We start from the raw sequence: 19,480 nt of genomic DNA on the forward strand, positions 1-19,480 counted from the left end.
TGATGCAACCATGGTTTTGACCTGAAAAATGTTTTAGCATCCACACAGTGTCTTGCAGTCCCATGCATGCAACAAAAACCTGAAGGTCTTGCTGAGCTGTTTTCGGTTTGACAGTTTACAAATTGGAGAAACTGGGAAAATGCTGGAATCCAAATTAATCTTTCAGAAAGTGGGGCGTGAAAAATTTCAGACCCTCTAAAACTGAAAAGAGGAAGGTATTTGAAGAAGTTGTGGTATTCGTAGTAACTGAAGAACCCGCTCCTGATATTTCATTTCTTGGCAAAGACCATTATGAGGAATATGAGAGGGAAAATATAGATCACCGTAACAGGTAATTATGCAATAAGCAACCCAAAGAGGAAGATAGTTCCTAGCCCAAGTAAGTTAGTGGCTTGCTTGCTTGCTTGCATAACAAGGCATAAGGATCAGCAGACCTATAAAGGCCAGTATCCCAACTGCCTTCACATAGTGTAATATATGAGAAATATAACAATCTTACAGTTGCTCATTGCCCCAGAATGCCTTCCCAGTAACTGAGTTGAGTTGAGTTATAAGTGTTTTTGAAGGTTACATCTATGCCAGATCATGTAGTTTAATCATGTGCCTATATTGCCTGTATTAAGAAATAACTAACATACCAGTACTTTTTTGTTCTGCCTTTTTCTTTTTTTACTGCTTTCTCCATTCTTTGTGCAACACCTTCTGATTTACTGCTTGTAGGCTCTCTCTCCCAATAAAATTATTTGAACACCTAAGTAGCAGTAGTGATCTGGGATTTTTTTCCATTGGAGAAGATTCAATACTCCCCTTGGGGTTTCCCCCCCCTGCAAATGATAATTAATTAATTAGCCACACACCTTACTATGTGTTGTTGTTTTTTTTGGGGGGGGGAATCTGGGTTTGAGCTAGAAGCTCTTCTACAGCAGAAGCTGCTATTGTCTGAATTAGTTTAAACCATCTGTGAATCCTTTTTAACATTCAAGCATTTCAGCAGAATGTCACTTATATTTCCTAAGGCAGTGAAGTCGCCACTGAAACTCATCGAAAGCAGAATAATTCACGTTAGTTAAGAGAGTGGGCTTTGCATGGAGGGAAGCCAGGATAGATCAAATTCTTCTGGAGCCTATGACCTGATGATGCAGGAGAAGATGGAACTGAGTTGGACAGGCTGAACAATTGGGGTAGTGTTGCGTAGGATTAGGGCAAGGCAGAGGTTAACAGCAAGCTAATCTACCTAATAAGGGGTAATAATACCACAGGTGTAGTAGAAAACATGAGGACAGGGAATACATTCAGCGTATCTTGTTTGAACAAGGGAGAGGGATGACATAGATATACACTTCAAGGAACTTAAGGCACAATAAGGCCTTTTTAAAAACAGGAGGGTGAAATGGAAGCAAACTCCACCCAGATTGAAATGGCATATCCTGACTGTCTGCTTTTTTGCATCTGGCAATAAAGCACGCGCACCTCCCTGTCCCTTGTTGTTTCTAATATTTATACCTTGCCTTTCTTTTTTTAATGTTCAGGATGGCTAACTATCAAATAAGCACAAAGAACAACCAGACATAAGGAAGTAACCAGAAATAACCCTTATTTTTAAATTTAAAAACGAAAGGAGGACAGACAAAATGGTCATGGGGCTGGAGCAACCACCCTACAAGAAAAGGTTTGATTTTTCTTAAGTTTACAAAAAAGGTCACGGTAGAGGTATAGAAAATTATGCAAATCCATGGAGGCTAAAACTATCGATGGCCACTGGTCATGATAAACCAATTAATTTAAAGCTTATTTTTGTGCTCCCTTCTTGCCAGAAGGACCCCGAAGTCATCTTACAATGGTTAATGTAAATAAGAAATTAAAGGAACACCTGAAGACAACAAACTGAAGACACACAAAAATCCCAATAACATCATTTAACAGTTAAAAGCCAAATATAATCTATCCTGCCTAAAGGTAAAAGTCACCCCTGCCCACCCCACTCAAAATATCAAAGAGATATTGGTCCCAGGTAGAGGGATGGGGCACAGCAGGTCAAAGAGCATGACCTTTGATTGTTCAAACATAACCTCCCCCCTGCAGCAACATTACCTCCAGGGAGAGAGAGGGGTAATGTTTCTTGAGAAGAGAAGGAGATGGTTATTACACTCCTGTCCTGCATGCATGATTCCTAGATTGTGTCTGTGGGACAGTGTTCAAAACTCCCATTGTTCAAGGCGCACTTTGCGACAAGAAATTTCATTAGCGCAAGCAGTTTCTGAGTTCTGGGCACAGTGCTGCACATAAGACATCAGATTAAAACTGCAGAGTGGAAGGAAAGGAGGACCTTTTCTGCCTCCCCACTTCCAGCCACTCTCCGAAGACTGGAGAAGAGACCCTCTTAAGAATATTAGGGGGGCAGCCAGGGGAAGGACCAGACCATGTGAAAAATGAACGTAACATTTTCATTCATTTTCAGCTTTCCATTCTTGTTATTAAAAGGGGGCACCTAGCCATTCCACTGTTGCACCCATAACCTAGGTTTAAGGTGCCGTTTAGCTCCTGGCTTTCATATCTCTTTTTCTAACAACTGCTGCGGGGAAACAATATGCTGAACTACGTATACCTCTAGTTTGATCTAATAGGACTGTTCTTACGCAGCTTGATCATCAGGATTCCAAGGAAATGCATGCTGGTACATTGCTCCTCTGGCAGGGTAGCAGAAGGCAAATTCCAGAGAACCAATGTCCCTGTGTCTGCTGTTGTACGTTAGGTTTGTGTTCACCCTCCACCCTGCCAATCCCGTAAAACAAATGCTAGAATTTCTGTCCCTCACTCCTTGAAGCACATGTTCTTACCAGTTGAGCCTAGTATTATGTATACAGGTATTCAAATACTTTTCCACTTCACAAACAGTCGTTTATCTTGTTTGGGCATAACTCGTGTATTTAGTTAACGTTAACAGTTGGGCTGTTGACGTCTTTCGTTTTACAACCTGGATCTCTCTGTGGATGCAGAATGCAGGTGTTGAGAGACATAAATTCTGGAGCTTAACTTCTTGTGATTGTGCAAAAAAAGAAGTCGTCTTTAAGTGGTGTTAAAATGCCACAAGAAATTTATCATCATCATTATATGGTTGTTTTATTGTATTTACACTTTTTAAAAAAATGTAATGGTTATCTCTCTTTTGCTTTGGAACACGTAGAAGAAAAGTTGTTAACTGCAGGATATCCGCTTTCTGGCAGTGATTTGTGTGACCATAGCTGTTGCAAGAATTTATTGGCACTCTTGTGCAAATCGGTGCTGAGAAATATCAGTAGCATCTGCAAGGAGATGGCCCAGGTGTTCCTCTGTTCAGCTGCCTCCTTGGTACCGCTCAGGCCACTACATGTGAAACAGTTCAGAGAAGTCTGAACTAGGCTTGTGGCAGTGGTAGAGAATGTCCAACACATGGGCCTAATTAGCGTTATGGCGTTGTTAGCACAGGACCGACACTTCTCTGGGTGAATACCATCGGATAAAATAGTGGCAAGTTGGCTCATCTTGCTGGGGAATCCAAGCTCTGTATAACTTATTTGGCCTTGCTGATGTGGTCCAAAGGAAAACAGAGCAATATGTTTGGCACCAGCTTGGCTGCAGGAGTCTCCAGAAGGAGATGTACAAGGCACCACCCAACCATCCTGGGGACTCCACTCCGGAATTCTGTAGGGTTTATACTCCTTGGCCCTTCCTTCTCTCAAAGTTATCCCACAAAACAGCAGAGGTTTAGGATCAGAGTTTTCCTTCTCCTAGATGGGCTACCTTCCCAGTTTGATGAGCCCCATCTGCCCCTCACTTCCTTCTGCAGCACGTGCAGAAACCGCCTTCTTGACTGTTGGGCCTGCTATTGGTCTTGTCCGCTCAATCCACCAGAGCCTATCTTCACATGCAGGGCATGACCCTAACTCACTGAGGGTTTGAGACCTATTAGCTACTCTCACCTGGTTTAGCTGGCCAGTCAAAGCTGTTTTCTGGGGTGTGGCCGCTGTTGCATGCTGACAGCTTCTTGGAGGCACAGGTGAGAACTGAGTGCAGGGTGGGGACCAAAGGTGGACAAACTATCCCAGAAGGAGCATGATGTTTTGTCCCCCCACCAGAGGTACTACCCAATAAACCTCAGGCTTCACACTGCTGACTTGTAATTTTACACTGTATTGTCGCTGCTGAGTATTTTGTTTTGCGGGGGTGTTATGTTCAAAGATTAAGATGACTTACACACACAAAAGCCCTAATAGTCAATTACTGACTTATAGCAACCACAATAACAGACCTGCTTTTCTCTAGAGATCATGTTCAGCTCTTGATTGTTTATGTTCTTTACAGTTGGTTCTTATTATGGCCATTTTTTTTTACTTAATTGTTAAAGGTATTTGCAATCCTCTTCAAATATTTGTGTCTTGCGTCTGGGAATTAAGGCTTTGATATCAGATTTATCTGATTAACTTGTTGTCCAACAAAACAAATCTGGAAATCGTTAACATATTTATGCTCTCTAGTCCAACTACATTGAAGTAGTAATGATTAAATTCTTTAGGAGTGTGTCTGGTGGACTTTTATTTTTTAAAAAACAGCAACTTTGATCTTACGTTTCTTAGTCTCAAGAGCAGTTTTTTTATCTTCACATCTATACAAATGTGAGTTGTATTTGGTCTAGCAGCCAGGTGACAGGATAATATCAAAACCCTGAACAGAGAGCAGGGATGAATCTGATATGGAAAAATATTTGATACTATCAAGACATACCATGACAGTGGGTCACCAAGTCAAGTCCCTATGCTAGAATAGTGAAAATTCAACATTCTGATGCATTTAGTTATAGAAATCCTATCACACCTTATGACATGAATGTCCTTAAGGCAGTTTACAACAGTCAGTGTAAAGCAGTCAAAGACTGCAAAATATAATAATAGTAGGACACCACTGAGACAAAAAAAGAAGCAGATTGAAACAGTGGCTAGAACCCAATAAAATACACCTAAGTACAATTAATGGCAGGGACGCAGGTGCCGCTGTGGTCTAAACCACTGAGCCTAGGGCTTGCCGATCAGAAGGTCGGCGGTTCGAATCCCGCGACAGGGTGAGCTCCCGTTGCTTGATCCCAGCTCCTGCCAACCTAGCAGTTCAAAAGCACGTCAAAGTGCAATTAGATAAATAGGTACCGCTCCGGTGGTAAGGTAAACAGCGTTTCCGTGCGCCGCTCTGGTTTTGCCAGAAGCGGCTTAGTCATGCTGGCCACATGGCCCGAAAAAACTGTCTGCGGACAAACGTCGGCTCCCTTGGCCAGTAAAGTGAGATGAGCGCCGCAACCCCAGAGTCGTTTGCGACTGGATTTAACTGTCAGGGGTCCTTTACCTTTTTACAATTAATGGCATAGGAACACAGCTCCATGTTAGATGATTTGTGTGAACTGGCCATTACTTTGCATAGCTCACACTGCATTTGTGTGTGCTCCTTCTTTATGAGATGCTCCCTCTCTTTAGATATTTGGTTGCTTTGGACTGATAGGGCCATCCTTGGGTTGTGTGGCCCTGGTTTGAATTCCATCATCCTAGAAGAATTCTGCAGCAGTGCATTTGGAGTATGTTGCAGCACAGGAAGGAAGGAAGGAAGGAAGCAAATATAAGCTGAAATCACACCTGTTTATAAAAATGCCTGGAGTGTGCTGCTGCTGCTGCTGGCCTTCTGTTCTCTTAATAGCCCGGTGCATGTTTATTAGGCACATGACCCATTTCAGAGAGTTTTTTCCTTTCCTTTTAGAAGTCACATGTATTTCCTTATAGAAGCACATTTTATTTAACAGTATTTCCTTGTAGGAGATAAATTGGGCATAGTAGCACCAAAAGCTGTGAGTTGCCTGTGTGACATCTTGCACAAGCCTAGTGCTTTTTTTACCAGTTCCTGTCTAGAAACCCCAATGAAGCAAATGTTTTAATTTCGGACACCGTGCTTCTAAGTACAGTGGTACCTTGGTTTATAACCATAATCCATTCCAGAGGTCCGTTTGTAAACCAAAACAGGTTGTAACCCAAGGTGCGCTTTTGCCAATGGGGCTTCCTCAAAAAACATGTTCGTAATAAAAAAAAGTGGATTGTAATCCAAAAAAAGGTTGCAAACTGGGACACGCACTTGCGGGTTTGACATGTTTGTAATCCAAAACGTATGCAAACCAAGGCGTATGCAAACCAAGGTACCACTGTACTGTATGGAACAGCATAGAAAGTGGGTAAATGAAATGCTGTACAAATGAAAGAAATTTGTCCTTTTCAATTCCTGTATTCTCATCTAAAGCAATGGTTAATTTTCAGGGCTGATTTCTAACTTGGATTCTTGACTGCATTCCAGCTTGTGTTAGAAGCAGTAATGGCAGCAGAATGCATCAAGAACTGTTGCAGTGCATGTTTGTATGTTGAGAAAGAAAAGCATGATGGTGAGTTCAATTAAATTTTGCATGTTTTTTAACACTGGCGTGGGTTTATTGGCAGCTGTCTTACAATCGTTTTGATCACCAGAAATGCTATGTTCTATTTAGAGCACCAGCCTTTCAAAAAATTTAATTTATACTCTCTTTTTCAGGTTGTATTAGTAGGGTGAAATGTTTAAATATCCTGTTGCCATTGTAAGGCAATTGGGTGATAGCCAACATTGCAGGAATGGAAGACAAGCTCATGCAAATATATATTTCCTCCTCCTCCTTCAACACTGCAGGCCCCACCCCACCCCCCAATCCCTCTAACATATTTCTCTTGAAACGATTTATCAGTTTTGTGGAATGAATTGTACAATGCTGCAGTAGAAGGAGGGAAATTACCTTTGAGTGGTACTGGGGGTTTCGGGGAAGAAGACTAGAGAGGGAAATGTTCAGTGTGCAAGATTGTCTTTCATTGGCAGTGTTGGGCATCACTCACTGTTTGCATATTTGTCATTGATTACTGCATTTAAGTTGTCATTTGTTGACTAATTACTTTGTCATAACTGCAGAATTTAAGGACTATCTCTCTCCCATTCTGTAGCAGAGCACATTTTGTAAATGTGTACAAGTGTGAGGGGTATGGGAGGGAGGAAGAGAGGAAGAGAGAGAGAGAGGGAGTTGAATAGACACGGGGTAACAACCCGTATTATTAATGTTTATTATTAATACATGTAATGATTTTATTTATTAGCTGCTTTTTGCAAAAATAAAATAAAAATGAAACTCAAAGCAACTTACAAATGAATGAGCATTAAAAGCAAGGATAAAACATCCTCATTTCCACAAGTAATATATATACACACACATACATACATACAGATCCAATACTACCTCACCTTGCTAAAAGATAAGCAGATCCAAATCTTGGCACCCAAAAACAGATAGTGATGGTGCCAGGGGTTGCCTCCATAGGAAGGGTATTCAATAAATGTGGAGCCACCACTGAGAAGGCCTGTTCTCTTGTTCTCCGCACATCTCTCAGAGAGGGCACACAGAGAAGGGCCTCAGATGAAGAACAAAGGGACTGGGTTAGTCCATGTGGGGAGAGGTGGCCCTTGATGTATTGTGGCCCTGACCCACATAAGTCAAAACCAGCACTTGGAACTGGATCCGGAAATTAATTAGTAGCCTGTGTAGATGGGCCAGGATTCTGCACCAGCTGCAATTTCCAAGCCCTCTTCAAAGAGAGCTCCATGTAGAACACATTCTTCATTCTTGTGTAGATTGTGAAGGTTGCAATTTAAATTTTGCATTTGTGATGTTGAGTTTAATGGACAGCTTGCTTCTCAATAATCACCTTCTAAACCTTCTCCGAAGCAGTTGTTTGAACCGTGAAAAGGATTGGTTTACAGCACTTTAGAACCACTGCAAATCTTCCTGAGACAGATATACTTAGTGCCTGCTGCTCCCTCTCTGGGGGTGCAGTTAACAGGATAGAAAAACCTATTTGCCTCTGATCCTGTTAAAAACACAAAAGATCATTTCAGACTGTTCATTCAAGGCTTGAATGTGCTTCTCATGCTTTTTTATGTTAAATTACAGCTTCTTTGGAGAAGGAGTCTGAAGTTACAGCCAAATATAGATCAAATGTTGTAGAGAAGCCTCCCTTGTCTTCTGTGTTGGTGAAACCTCAGGTTGGCTGTTCAGAGGATTATCTTCTCTCCAAGCTCCCGCCAGGTGGCAAGGATGTGCCCTTTGTGGTTCCTCAGTTCAAGCTTGCCTACATTCAGCCCAGGAACCTTGGCAATCCACACATTGGAGGAATTCAAGGTAAAGCACTGGAAGAAAACAGAACAGACTTAAAAGCAGCTTGTTTATTCAATTGAGGGATACCCTATGTACAGTATTTTTGGCTCTATAAGACGCACCAGACCACAAGACGCACCTAGTTTTTGGAGGAGGAAAACAAGAAAAAAAATATTCTGAATCTCAGAAGCCAGAACAGCAAGAGAGATCTCTACGCAGTGAAAGCAGCCTGCATTCGCTCCATAAGATGCACACACATTTCCCCTTTTTAGGAGGGAAAGAGTGAGTCTTATAGAGCAAAAAATACGGTAGTTTCAGAGGCACTTGGTTGAGTTGAGCTGCCTGCATCCGCAATGCATTCCAACTTGTTTAATACCCACAGTGTTTCAGGCCGCTGTGTGTCTTTGGGGAAATTCTACGCAACATGCAGCTCTTAGGATGAAAACCTGCTCTTAGGACCCTCCTTCCGTTTGTGTAACCATTCACACCAAAATGAAAGCCCCTGGCTTTTGCCAAGAATGTTTTTAGCCTCTTTGGCTTCTGATTAAATCAGAGTTTGGCGTTAGTCATTCCCTACAACCCCTTCAAATAATTAGACCTGTGTTTTTCAGGCCATCATTTGTGTTCCAACTGTTTTTATTTCCACTACCTAATCTGGGTTGGAAGGTAGAGCCAAGGTCTTGTTTCATGCAGATATGGTTCCCATGACAATGTATTCTTTTGTGTGGTGGATTTTGTGTGTGTGTGTGTGTGTGTGTTGGAAGCTCCTTCTTGCCCGCCGCCCCTCCTTGAGACCTTTGAGTGAGGAAATAGTATCCTATTGTGAAGTACGTGCACCTCAAGGACTCTCAGGCCAGGGAGTGTTCTGCAAGTCAGGTGGTTTATCAGGCAATGCATTCTTGATTTTAGGATCTGCAAAACAACTCAAAATATGTTGCCGTGCCGAAAAACGTTTGCCCTTACCTGTTTGTAGCTAAAAGTCCTAAAGTAAAAAAGTAGATCATGCAGAATTAAGGCTAAGACTGTCAAAAAATATATTCTGTGCCAGCTGACACACAGAATTATTGGGATCTTCCCCTTTTCTGCAGTGTTTTTCTGGAACAGATACAGATTTTACAATTACATTGATGTATTTCATTCTTCAAAAGTGTTCCTTGGTAGTTTTAGTGGTAAGAAGAAGAAGAATTATTTTATTATTTGTTTGCCCCAGGCACTCCGAGCAACTTCCAACAAATACGAAAACATCAAACATTAAAAACTTCCTTCTGGAAAAGGTGGCTTGTATGCTAGTATTTTACTCGACAGTGCCTTCTCATTGCCCAGAGGCAGATAGCGGTCACATTTCTTTTTCTTTATTCATTTGGATTTTAATGCAAGATCCTGCCTATTCCTCTAGGCAATATCAGAAGTGAAGAAAGAGCATCACAGAAATCGTGCAATTGACCTAAAAGTGCTCAGTCACACAGAGGAAAGCTGCATGCTCCTGTTGTATAGGAATATTAGGATAATGAAGCCTGACTGCCACCCAGTCATTGGTGCTGTTCAGGACCTGTCTCCTCTTTTCAACTTTGTCTGCTCAGGCTATATCCCCTGGCTTCAATCCTATATGCCTTTACTTGAGAGAAAGACCCACTGAGCTCAGTGGGATTTGCTTCTGAGTAGACATGCATAGGGTTGGGCTGCCTCTGTTTACTTAGTGATGCTAATACTGAGTGAAGATCATATAGGTATTTGGTGTGATTAGCATCACATTTAAAGGGCACTTGATGCATATGTGTATTTGCAATGCGCAGGCAGCATTGTCAGCATTGGCCCTGGCAGAAGCACTTCTGATGGGCACTCTTTGATGTGATGTCGGATATACCTACATGGGTACGTGCTTTTCATTTCGCAGCAGTGTATCTAGAACACCCCTTTGACTGCACACTTTTCTTGGACACAAACCAGCTCTTCTCTGTGCTCTTCATGACACTGAGCATACCATACCGTTGGCACAAAATAAGTGTCTAGTAGCAGCTCCAAGTAAAGCACTAGGATACGCAAAGAAATTTTTAATGCTCTGCCAATGTCAATAACCGTGCAAAGTAATGCACCTCCCTTCTCTATATTTGTTTTCAGCTTTTTATGAATGTAATATCCCTTGGTATCAATGCTCAATTAAAAGTATTTGGGTCCTGGAAAACCTTTTATAACTTTACAAGATTTCCCAACTCAGCTACTGACCTTTGCACAGGCATGCAACCTAGGAAGAGGAAACATCTGTTTTTTGACTCGTAGACTGACCTGCTGATATGTTACGCAACACTTAGGTGAAATGCTGACTTGCCTAATAATGTAACTCATGCCTTGCAGGTTCTGCTATAGCACATTTTGGCGACCGGAAAGCAGATGTTTCCAACGCATACCAGCAAAGACCTCTTGTTGATGTGGTATATAATCCATTCTACATGTACCAGCAGCCTTCTCTCTCTCCAGATTCGACTCAGTACTGCCCAGAAAAATCTAACAAAAGAAAACTATACGGGTCAGGTAAATAATAAACTAGTGGCAATACTATTCGACCCACCACTGCCTCTTCATTATCTGCAACTGAAATAAATAAGTGACCTGGACAGCAGCATTGTACCTGAAAGACCCTTTTCAGCCATGAACTCAGTGGTTTTTGGGAGCACACCACTGTTTCATGAGGACTTGCAGCCCACTCTGAGGCCTAGGGCTAAGTCTGCCTAGCTGCCCCTCACCTTGCATGGGCCTGTCAGTATTTCAAATGCCCAGGTTCTCACCCTGAGCTATAAACACCAAGTGCCCTACCACCCATCAGGCCCAAGTACTGCACCCTCTGCACATTCAGAAACAAACAAAGGGAGACAATGAGAGACAGAGAGAAAACCTCCAATGTTGAGCAGCACTCGTTCATTTTAATCAATAGGCCAGGTGTTTGAAACTGGTCACAGCTGCTTTGAATTCCCCACCCACAAATGCCCAGGTCAGCACAGCTGCTAGCAAACAGCAAATGGTTTAGTTGCCCTGGTCCCCTGTACCTTGTCACCAGGCAGCAATCAGACAGTGTATACAACACAGTTATTCTTTGTGTGGACACAAGTTAGTGGAGAACTGTTGGGAGCTGGCAAGAAAACTCCTGCAGGAAAGTTGTGCAGCTTCCCTTCTTTTTAATGGGGCTGGCACAGTAAAATATCTTCCTTATAAAAAATCATAAGTTATTCTGAGTTGTCACTGACACAGAACTGTCTGAATGAGACTGGGTTTTTTTACCTACAGATGCTTAGAGTGAGATACTAGGATCTTACTTTTGAATCTACTATGTATTTAATTGTTTTGAACAATACAATCTCTGCCCCAGTTGTTCCTGAGATTTAAACAAGGGGTTTCTCTTCCGTTTTTTTTCAGTTTGTGACTTAAGGAGCTCCACATTGCCAACCTCGTCTTCTCTAAGTCACTCTATGTTTGACCTTACAAGTCCACCCCACCGATTTATGCAGGTAATAAATTCTTTTCATAACTTAAAGGCTGCACCCACCAAGAAGCATGCTTTCTTCTCCTCCATTGTTAACCTTATTCTTTGGGTGCTTGCAATGGCTGACTCAATTATGTTAGAAATTATCTCATCCTTTTTCAGAGTCCTGCTTCGCTGGATTCAAATGCATTTTATTTGTGAAAATTTGTGGCTGTGTTAGCAAAAGTATGGAAAGTGATTGGCAAAGCACTTTGCATCTAATTTCAGTGCATAACTGGACATTATACTGGTCATTGTAATGTGCATTGAAAAAAGGACACATTTATAGTCATAATACCCACAGTAATGTACACCAGGAACAATTCCAGAATGCCTAAATGGAGTATATATTGGCCACACCACTTGTTGGGTGGCAGGTAGTAGTTAAAATATGATTGAGGAAAAAATCAGGAGTGAGTTTAGGACTATCCAGTGTTCACTGTCTTATATGCATTTGCAAGTCCCTCTGGATTTTTTCTTGTTAGGCCAACTGTAACTACTTTTGTGATGCATGAAATTAGTGAAGGCGCTAGAGATGTTCTCCTCAAACTTCAATGGGTTTCACATGCCCTTTCAAGAGGTGCTCACAAACTGTTGTCAGTGCATTTGGAGAATCATAGGATTGTAAAATTGAAAAGGAACCCCAAGGGTCATCCAGACCAACTCCCTGCAATGCATGGGGAAAAAGCAACTTTGGCTTAAACTCTGACTAAACAGCATTTACAGTTTGGCTCAGCTTCCAAGTTACATCTTCCAAGTTGTGGCAGCAACATGATATGAAATTGGATAAATATGCACGATACTGTTGTATGCTACAGTCCAGTTGTAGGTTTTGCTACTTTAGTCCCATTTACTTCAATGGGATTTAAGAAGCACCAGTGTGGGCTAGATTGTGGCCAATTTCCAGTTTTTCTTGCTTTGCAATAGCATTTCAGGTTGGAGGGAAGAGCCAGTGTCTTCCATAGTAGCTCCTTTTCATTTGCTATTGACAAGCTGTGTGAGTTTGTATAGGTGGTCTTGTATCCCTGGTTGTTGTTGTTGTTGTTTTCTCGTTGACTGATCAGGTACATTTTTGTTTTTTTGACAGAGATACGATTCGGTCTCCAGTGTTCCAAGCAGCACTTCATCCAGGAAGGACTCGCACGGTAGTAACAGGAGTCTAGGTAATAAACACTGTTTGTTCATCTTCTTTCAAATCTAGAAGTAAATCTGAGGCTTAGACATGACATCAAGAATATGGACATTTTGTTACTGCCAATACAAGTCATGTGCTTCTTACGGAAGTATTTCCCAAAGACACACCTGTGTCTGATCTGTAAAAATGCAAGCTTAGAGCTAATCATCCAGTTACTTCTTTTTGGGGAGAAGCTTATGAGCTTGAGAACATGGAGCTTTTCCATGCGCAAGTGTGTCAAAGACACGAGCCATTATAGTTTATATATTACGTTTTTAACAGATCTTTCAGGAACGACTAAGGTTGTGCCTCTCTGACTGAAACTTGCAGATTTGTTCTGCTTTAGCCTTGTTATTCCTACCAATTTTTAGTACTGTATCACAGCTACAATGACTTCAATGCTCCAGAACATAAGGATTTGCACTTCCAAAGAAGGATGCAGCACAGCCAGTGTGTGGGAATGTCTTTTGCAGAAAGCCATCAGAATAACACCTGTGTCAGAATTCATGTGTCGTCTCATCAAAATATCACCTGTGTCAGTATTGCCAGGAAATGGAGAAAAGCACTACCAGCAAGCTCATGGCTTGCTCATGGTAAGCCATTAAGCAATGACTGGCTGATATCTTGAGCCACACTGCAGGCACAGTTTGGTCAGAGCTCAAACCCTAGTTGCTCTATCCCCATGAATATAAGTTCCAGTTCAAATATGTAGAAATAGAATGTCTACTTGCTTTACTTAATCGATACATGAGGGAGGGACAGGACGAAAGCTTACATATTTGAATCCTTCTCCATGTAATTGGAAAGCTAGCATGTCCGAGTGGAGGGGTTTTGACATGACACTGCACACTGATGGTGCCTTTTCATGGAAGCACTCGAATATGGAGGTCCCTACATGCAGCCTGAATTGGTACAAACCAGAATGGACTGTACCATGTGCTTTTTCTGAATGTTTGATTCTGGTCCATGGAGAGTCTGTTCCTAGAGAGGTTCATTTAGTTGGAAGCCCACAGTAAAGGCAATGGCTGTAAGCTGAGTAGTCGGGTTCTGTTGTAAGCAGGGAGCTGGGTATTGGGGAAATATGAGATGACTGATTGGAATACAACATGGTTAAGAGAATACATCAGATTTTCAGGATGTAGTAGGTCAGGTCATTGTTGCCAACATGATAAATCAGGCAAGCAGTCATTTTGGAATCAAGTTGAAGTGCTATCCCATCTAATTAGAAAAGGATAAGTGCAGTTGCCTTGGCTTTTGTTTTATTATCACCTTGTTATTCTGTTTGGACAGCCACCTGGTTCAGGTGTCCAGCTCAGGAATACATCTGTCCTGAGATTGCCCTTTTTATAAGGCACTTTTAAGGGAACTTACCTTGCTGTGTGATCAAAACATGGCTTCCAACTTGTGTCTTACTAGGGCGAAGAATTTAATGAAATTAAATCACACTTAAATGAAATTAGTTGTATGTGGCATGTGACAGACAGGAAGATAACTGCCCCATAAATGAAGAAGAAACATGAAAACTCCTTCAGAGTCAAAATGTACAACATTACCAAGTTACAGCTGCTATTTTCAGGCAAAGGTTCTGTGCCTTTTGGCAAAACTTTTATGGGAGTGGATATACAACACTGAAAAGGTTCACCTGTTTTGTCCTATTAGTGTAGATGTTAAGCGCTACAGAGCCTTCAAAGAGGAAAAAGTTGCAACCTTATATAATTTGTTAATATAATTTCAAGAAGCCTCCGACAATGCATTTTTACTTGGGATTAACTTACAAATAGTTGAAACAGCAGTAGAAACATTTGCAGCACTTCAATGCACAATTGCTATATTTCCCCGTGGGTCATACATCCATGAATCCTGACGATAACAGGAGCGTGATGAATTATAAATGGAAATAAATGGTGAAGCTGCTCTTTTACAACGATAACATTGCTGATAATCCTGGTTCACCAATTTGAACAGTGCTTTGCAGTCTTTGAGAACAAGTCCTAAATGAGTTCTTGGCTTTATCCACAGATACCATTACGTTATCAGGTGATGAGCGAGAATTTGGCAGACTTAATGTGAAGGTGTGCTACGTTCCTCACGTTGAACAGATCTGGATCACAATCTTGAAAGTAAGTGAGCCTAGCATGACCTCGAGAACTGAGTTCACAATTAGTCTTACGCTGGTGATGTTGGGCAGGAGTTTAGCTTGTGCACCTCCATCCTACTTTTCTAAAGCACACACAGATCCGTTGGCCCTTCTCTTCTTTCTGTCTGTGGCTGTCAAGCCAGCATACCACACTGTGATGCAGTATGAAAGGACACTTTCTACTGTGCACCAGTAAAAGGAGTTCATCAGTTGTTGTTTAACATTATTCTTTCGCAAGACCCTGAGGAAATGGTGTCTCTGTTGGGCCTTTCTGACCACCTGAGTTATGTTGATTTTCCAACTGAGGTCCTCACTAAGGTAAACTCCCAGGAATTTAAAGGAGGAGACTCTCTCCACACAGCCCCCCCCCCCCGATATACAACAGGGCAGGTTCCCCTCTCTTCCTCCGGAAGTCCAACACCATCTCCTTTGTCTTACTAATATTTAGGTGCAAGTTATTCTCTAAGCGCCATGTAGATACTTTTTGAACCTCCTCCCGTACGCTGTTTCATCTCCACCTGCAATTAGGCCCATTATGGTAGTATCATCTGCAAACTTAATAATTACTGTAGATGATAAGTCAATCATTGAAGGACCAAGTCAATCATTGGTCCTTCTAGCTCACAAATGTCTACTATGACTAGCACCTCCTCTGTGATATTCTTGTAACAGGAGATGTGAGCATCAGAACCTGTGCGTATGTGCATACAAAGCTTCATCTCGCCGATACCATGTGTGTTATTTGGAGAGGAAATGTTGTTTGGAGGGAGGGGGTTTCCTGCTGGTTTAAGCTAACAAATATTCTGTGGTGATTTTTATGTTGTGGCAATCTGTTAATCTAATGTTGAGCAGCTCGGTGTTGGGGTGAGGCTTGCATGCTAACAAGCATCTTGGAGGGAGACCCATTGCGAAATGGTTTCTCTGCCACCCCCACCCCCCAGCTAGTGCTCTCTAAATCTGCAAAAGTTTGCCTGAGATTCTATGAGGTTGGAAAACCACATTCTTATAGGGAGAAGGTTGAAAATAGCAGTGTTAAAGCAAGCAAATAAAACAGACAAGCAGTTTGGTTGCTGGTAGGATAAAAGCCGTTTTCTATTTCCAAAATTGCAGTGCAAAGATCTGAGCTGGTCATCTAGCCTTGGAGAAAATCCCCACATTTCCATCAAAGGAACTATTACACTGCCCAAGCCAGTGCAATTCAGATGCTCACCAAAGGAAGCTTCCAGTGTAAGTGACACTTAAAAAAAATCTTGATTCCCCCCCCCCCCCAAATCCCTGTATGTGAATCACAGATTTCAAAAACTGCTAGAGATCCCCCACTGAATCTTACAGGCCGATAGCCCTAGACAATCAAGATGAAGGAATCCTATCTGCTGGTATTGTGCAGAGGCTAAATTGTTTTATCACTTAATTATATCCATAGAGACCAAACCAGCTTTATGCCAGGGTGTCATGTAAGGAACTATTCAGTGGCTACTAAACCTTGTAAATTTTTGCAAGCACTTGGGGATCCCTGTTGTCCTCTCTCTGGGCATTCTCAGCGCTTTCGATAGTTTTAAGTTTCATGCTCTCTCTGTGTTAGAAAAGCTGCAAATTGGAGAAGGGATTTTGCACTCTATTCTAGTTCAAAAGCGGTAATTAGAGTCGATACCTTTGATTCCTCACCAGTTGCTCTGGATAGGATGGGTGGTGCCCCTTATTGCTTCCCTTGTTCACAGTGGCAGATAGAGTCTGGACCAAGCCTGACATTAAAAGGCACACATAGCCTCGTCACTGATGACACCCTTGTAACGTTTTCTGACCTAGAGAGAAGTCTGCAGGAGCAGGAGTTAGAATCTTTTAAGAGCGTAGCAGGACTAGAAGTCAGTTACACCAATTTGATATCCATGTGCTTCAATTTAACATGGGAAAATGAGTGTTTGCTGGTGCATAGGGCTGAGCTTACCTTAAAGCAGGCTACTCTTAAATATGAGTGTTGGTGACTCTAAAGACATTGCACAACTTACGAGGCAAAATAATGGCCCATTGCTGAACCATCCCACCAATGTAACGACGTTGCTGTCCATTCGGTGCAGTAGAACGGTCGGTGTGCCTCATTGCTTATGGCATTTGCCGTCATGTGGATAACTTGGGCAGCAATGTGATTTTGGGAGGATTACAAACTCTTACTGGTAGAGTCTCTATGCCTCTAACAGCTGCATAAAAAAATTTAAACCTCCTTCCATCTCTGAATCCCTATGGCAGAGTAAGTTTTGCCTACTGATTTCTGCCTGTTATGCAGCTGTTAAAGGCACAGAAGCCCTGCCAGGAAAAAAGCTGGCAACCCTATGTTTTTCCAGAGTTCTGTTTTTCTAGGGTCCCTCCCCTTGTGCATTAAAGCATAGCATGCAGCATGTTGCTGTGATCTTTTTGTTTTGCTTGAGCTTAAGCCAGGGACAAGTGTCAACACCTGTCACTTCAATTACATCTATCTGTCACAGTCAGAATCTGGGGGAAGTTACCCAGTTGTGTGCATTTAGGTTTTTGTTTTGGGCTTCGTTTTCAGAGGCTTCCTGTGAAGTCTTGAGACCTTCTCAGAACTGCTAATAGCTGCTTGATCAGTCCTGGCATGAGCCTTATGTCCATACTCTTTTCCCTTCAGTTCTCCACGTGTAAACAATGACATTCCAAAAAGCATCAGGCTTTGTTCTCTGGGGAACTTTCCACCCCATGAGTTCATTACAGCAGATGTAGCATTATCCAGGCAGTTCTATAGGGCCAGCCCAAGCTTTAACATTGACATCTGAACTCCTGCTTCCTATCATGTTGTTACATGGGATTATGCAACACAAGTGGGTGCAAGAAGCAGGCCTTTTTGATGGTGTAACCATAACTGTAGAATGCCCCTCCACTGGAGATCTGACAGGTTCCCTCTTTTTTGTTCTGTTCATAAGAATCTTTATTAATTTCTGCAACCTGCTGCTTTTATGGATGCTTATGGATCGCTTCTCCTTAATTCACATGCCTTTGGTCCTGCTATTTTTAGGAGGGTGCTTCCCCACTGCTTTTAAAAAGGTAAAGGTAAAGGTACCCCTGCCCGTACGGGCCAGTCTTGACAGACTCTGGGGTTGTGCGCCCATCTCACTTAAGAGGCCAGGGGCCAGCGCTGTCCGGAGACACTTCCGGGTCACATGGCCAGTGTGACATCGCTGCTCTGGCGAGCCAGAGCTGCACACGGAAACGCCGTTTACCTTCCCGTTGGTAAGCGGTCCCTATTTATCTACTTGCACCCGGAGGTGCTTTCGAACTGCTAGGTTGGCAGGTGCTGGGACCGAGCAGCGGGAGCGCACCCCGCCGCAGGGATTCGAACTGCCGACCTTTCGATCAGCAAGTCCTAGGCGCTGAGGCTTTAACCCACAGCGCCACTGCTTTTAGATGACTGCTAATATACGAATAGCACCAGAGATGAGAATCTAGGTGTTACAATCAACTGGAAAGCTCCTATTGTTTATTCCTAAACTGCCATCGGCTTTAATAAAGCGCTATAGTGCTGCTGGTGTGTTTGCTGTTAGGATTAGGTTCACCGTTTTCTTTGCTCCATTATGTAATTATTATCCTTTCCTTGTAGGAAATTGAATTCATGGAAACATTCGTGTTTGCCATCAAACTACAACTTCTGCAGACTGCGAGGCTTGTCTTCAAAGTACAAGCTCAGATTCCTAGGAAGAAAACTATCGGCGAATGTGTTTTGCCACTGCGAGAGCTCAGCTCACAAGAAACGGACAACTGGCTGGCAGTAGCACCTCCTTCCAAAACTTCAGTAAGTTACTGTGTTCTAAGGCGCCTTGGAAGTCATCTGGAATGAACATTGCTTAGGGCACATCTGAGTACTGACTAGGATCCCGAAACTGATCCTTTATCATCATTATAAAAGCAACTGCATTAATCCTGAAAATACAACAAACAAATAGCTGTTTACTTCTTGTGCCTTCTGCTAAGTTATTCCTTGATAACTATCAACATGATAACCTGAATGAAGAACCCCCTGGCTATGTTAACTGCAATTTAATAATAGCTTCTTCATTCTGAGGTTGGATCACAGAAAAAGCTCTTCCTGGATGCAAGATGGGTAATCCTAGATAACTTGGAATGTAAGAAAACTAAGGGCTTGTCCACATTTCTGCTTGTTCTGTGTTTAATAATAATAATAATAATTTATTACTTATACCCCATCCATCTGGCCGGGCCTCCCCAGCCACTCTGGGCGGCTCCCAACAGAATATTAAAAGCACAATAAAACTGCCTTCAGATGTTTTCTAAAAGTCAGGTAGTTGTTTATTTCCTTGACATCTGATGGGAGGGTGTTCCACAGGGCAGGTGCCACTACCAAGAAGGCCCTCTGCCTGGTTCCCTGTAACCTCACTTCTAACCATGAGTCTGGGC

At 42.3% G+C, this 19,480-nt stretch overlaps 1 protein-coding gene across 4 annotated transcripts in view; it reads left to right on the top strand.

The window, feature by feature from the left end:
• TC2N (tandem C2 domains, nuclear) overlaps positions 1-19,480 on the top strand; it is a 32,016-nt gene that overhangs the window by 5,564 nt on the left and 6,972 nt on the right. For 2 of the 4 annotated variants that reach the window (XM_081912545.1, XM_081912544.1), the window contains exons 2-9: positions 6,324-6,445; positions 8,030-8,257; positions 10,586-10,762; positions 11,642-11,733; positions 12,835-12,910; positions 14,941-15,041; positions 16,169-16,285; positions 18,666-18,857. In XM_081912545.1, the coding sequence (XP_081768671.1) occupies positions 6,379-6,445; positions 8,030-8,257; positions 10,586-10,762; positions 11,642-11,733; positions 12,835-12,910; positions 14,941-15,041; positions 16,169-16,285; positions 18,666-18,857 (1,050 nt within the window). In that variant the 5' untranslated portion in view covers positions 6,324-6,378. The remainder of the gene's footprint in view (positions 1-6,323; positions 6,446-8,029; positions 8,258-10,585; positions 10,763-11,641; positions 11,734-12,834; positions 12,911-14,940; positions 15,042-16,168; positions 16,286-18,665; positions 18,858-19,480) is intronic. The other 2 variants (XM_081912546.1, XM_081912543.1) reach the window with 1 other exon arrangement.

This window comes from Podarcis melisellensis, assembly GCF_964234715.1.
Source record: "Podarcis melisellensis genome assembly, chromosome: 1".
NCBI lineage: Eukaryota > Metazoa > Chordata > Lepidosauria > Squamata > Lacertidae > Podarcis > Podarcis melisellensis.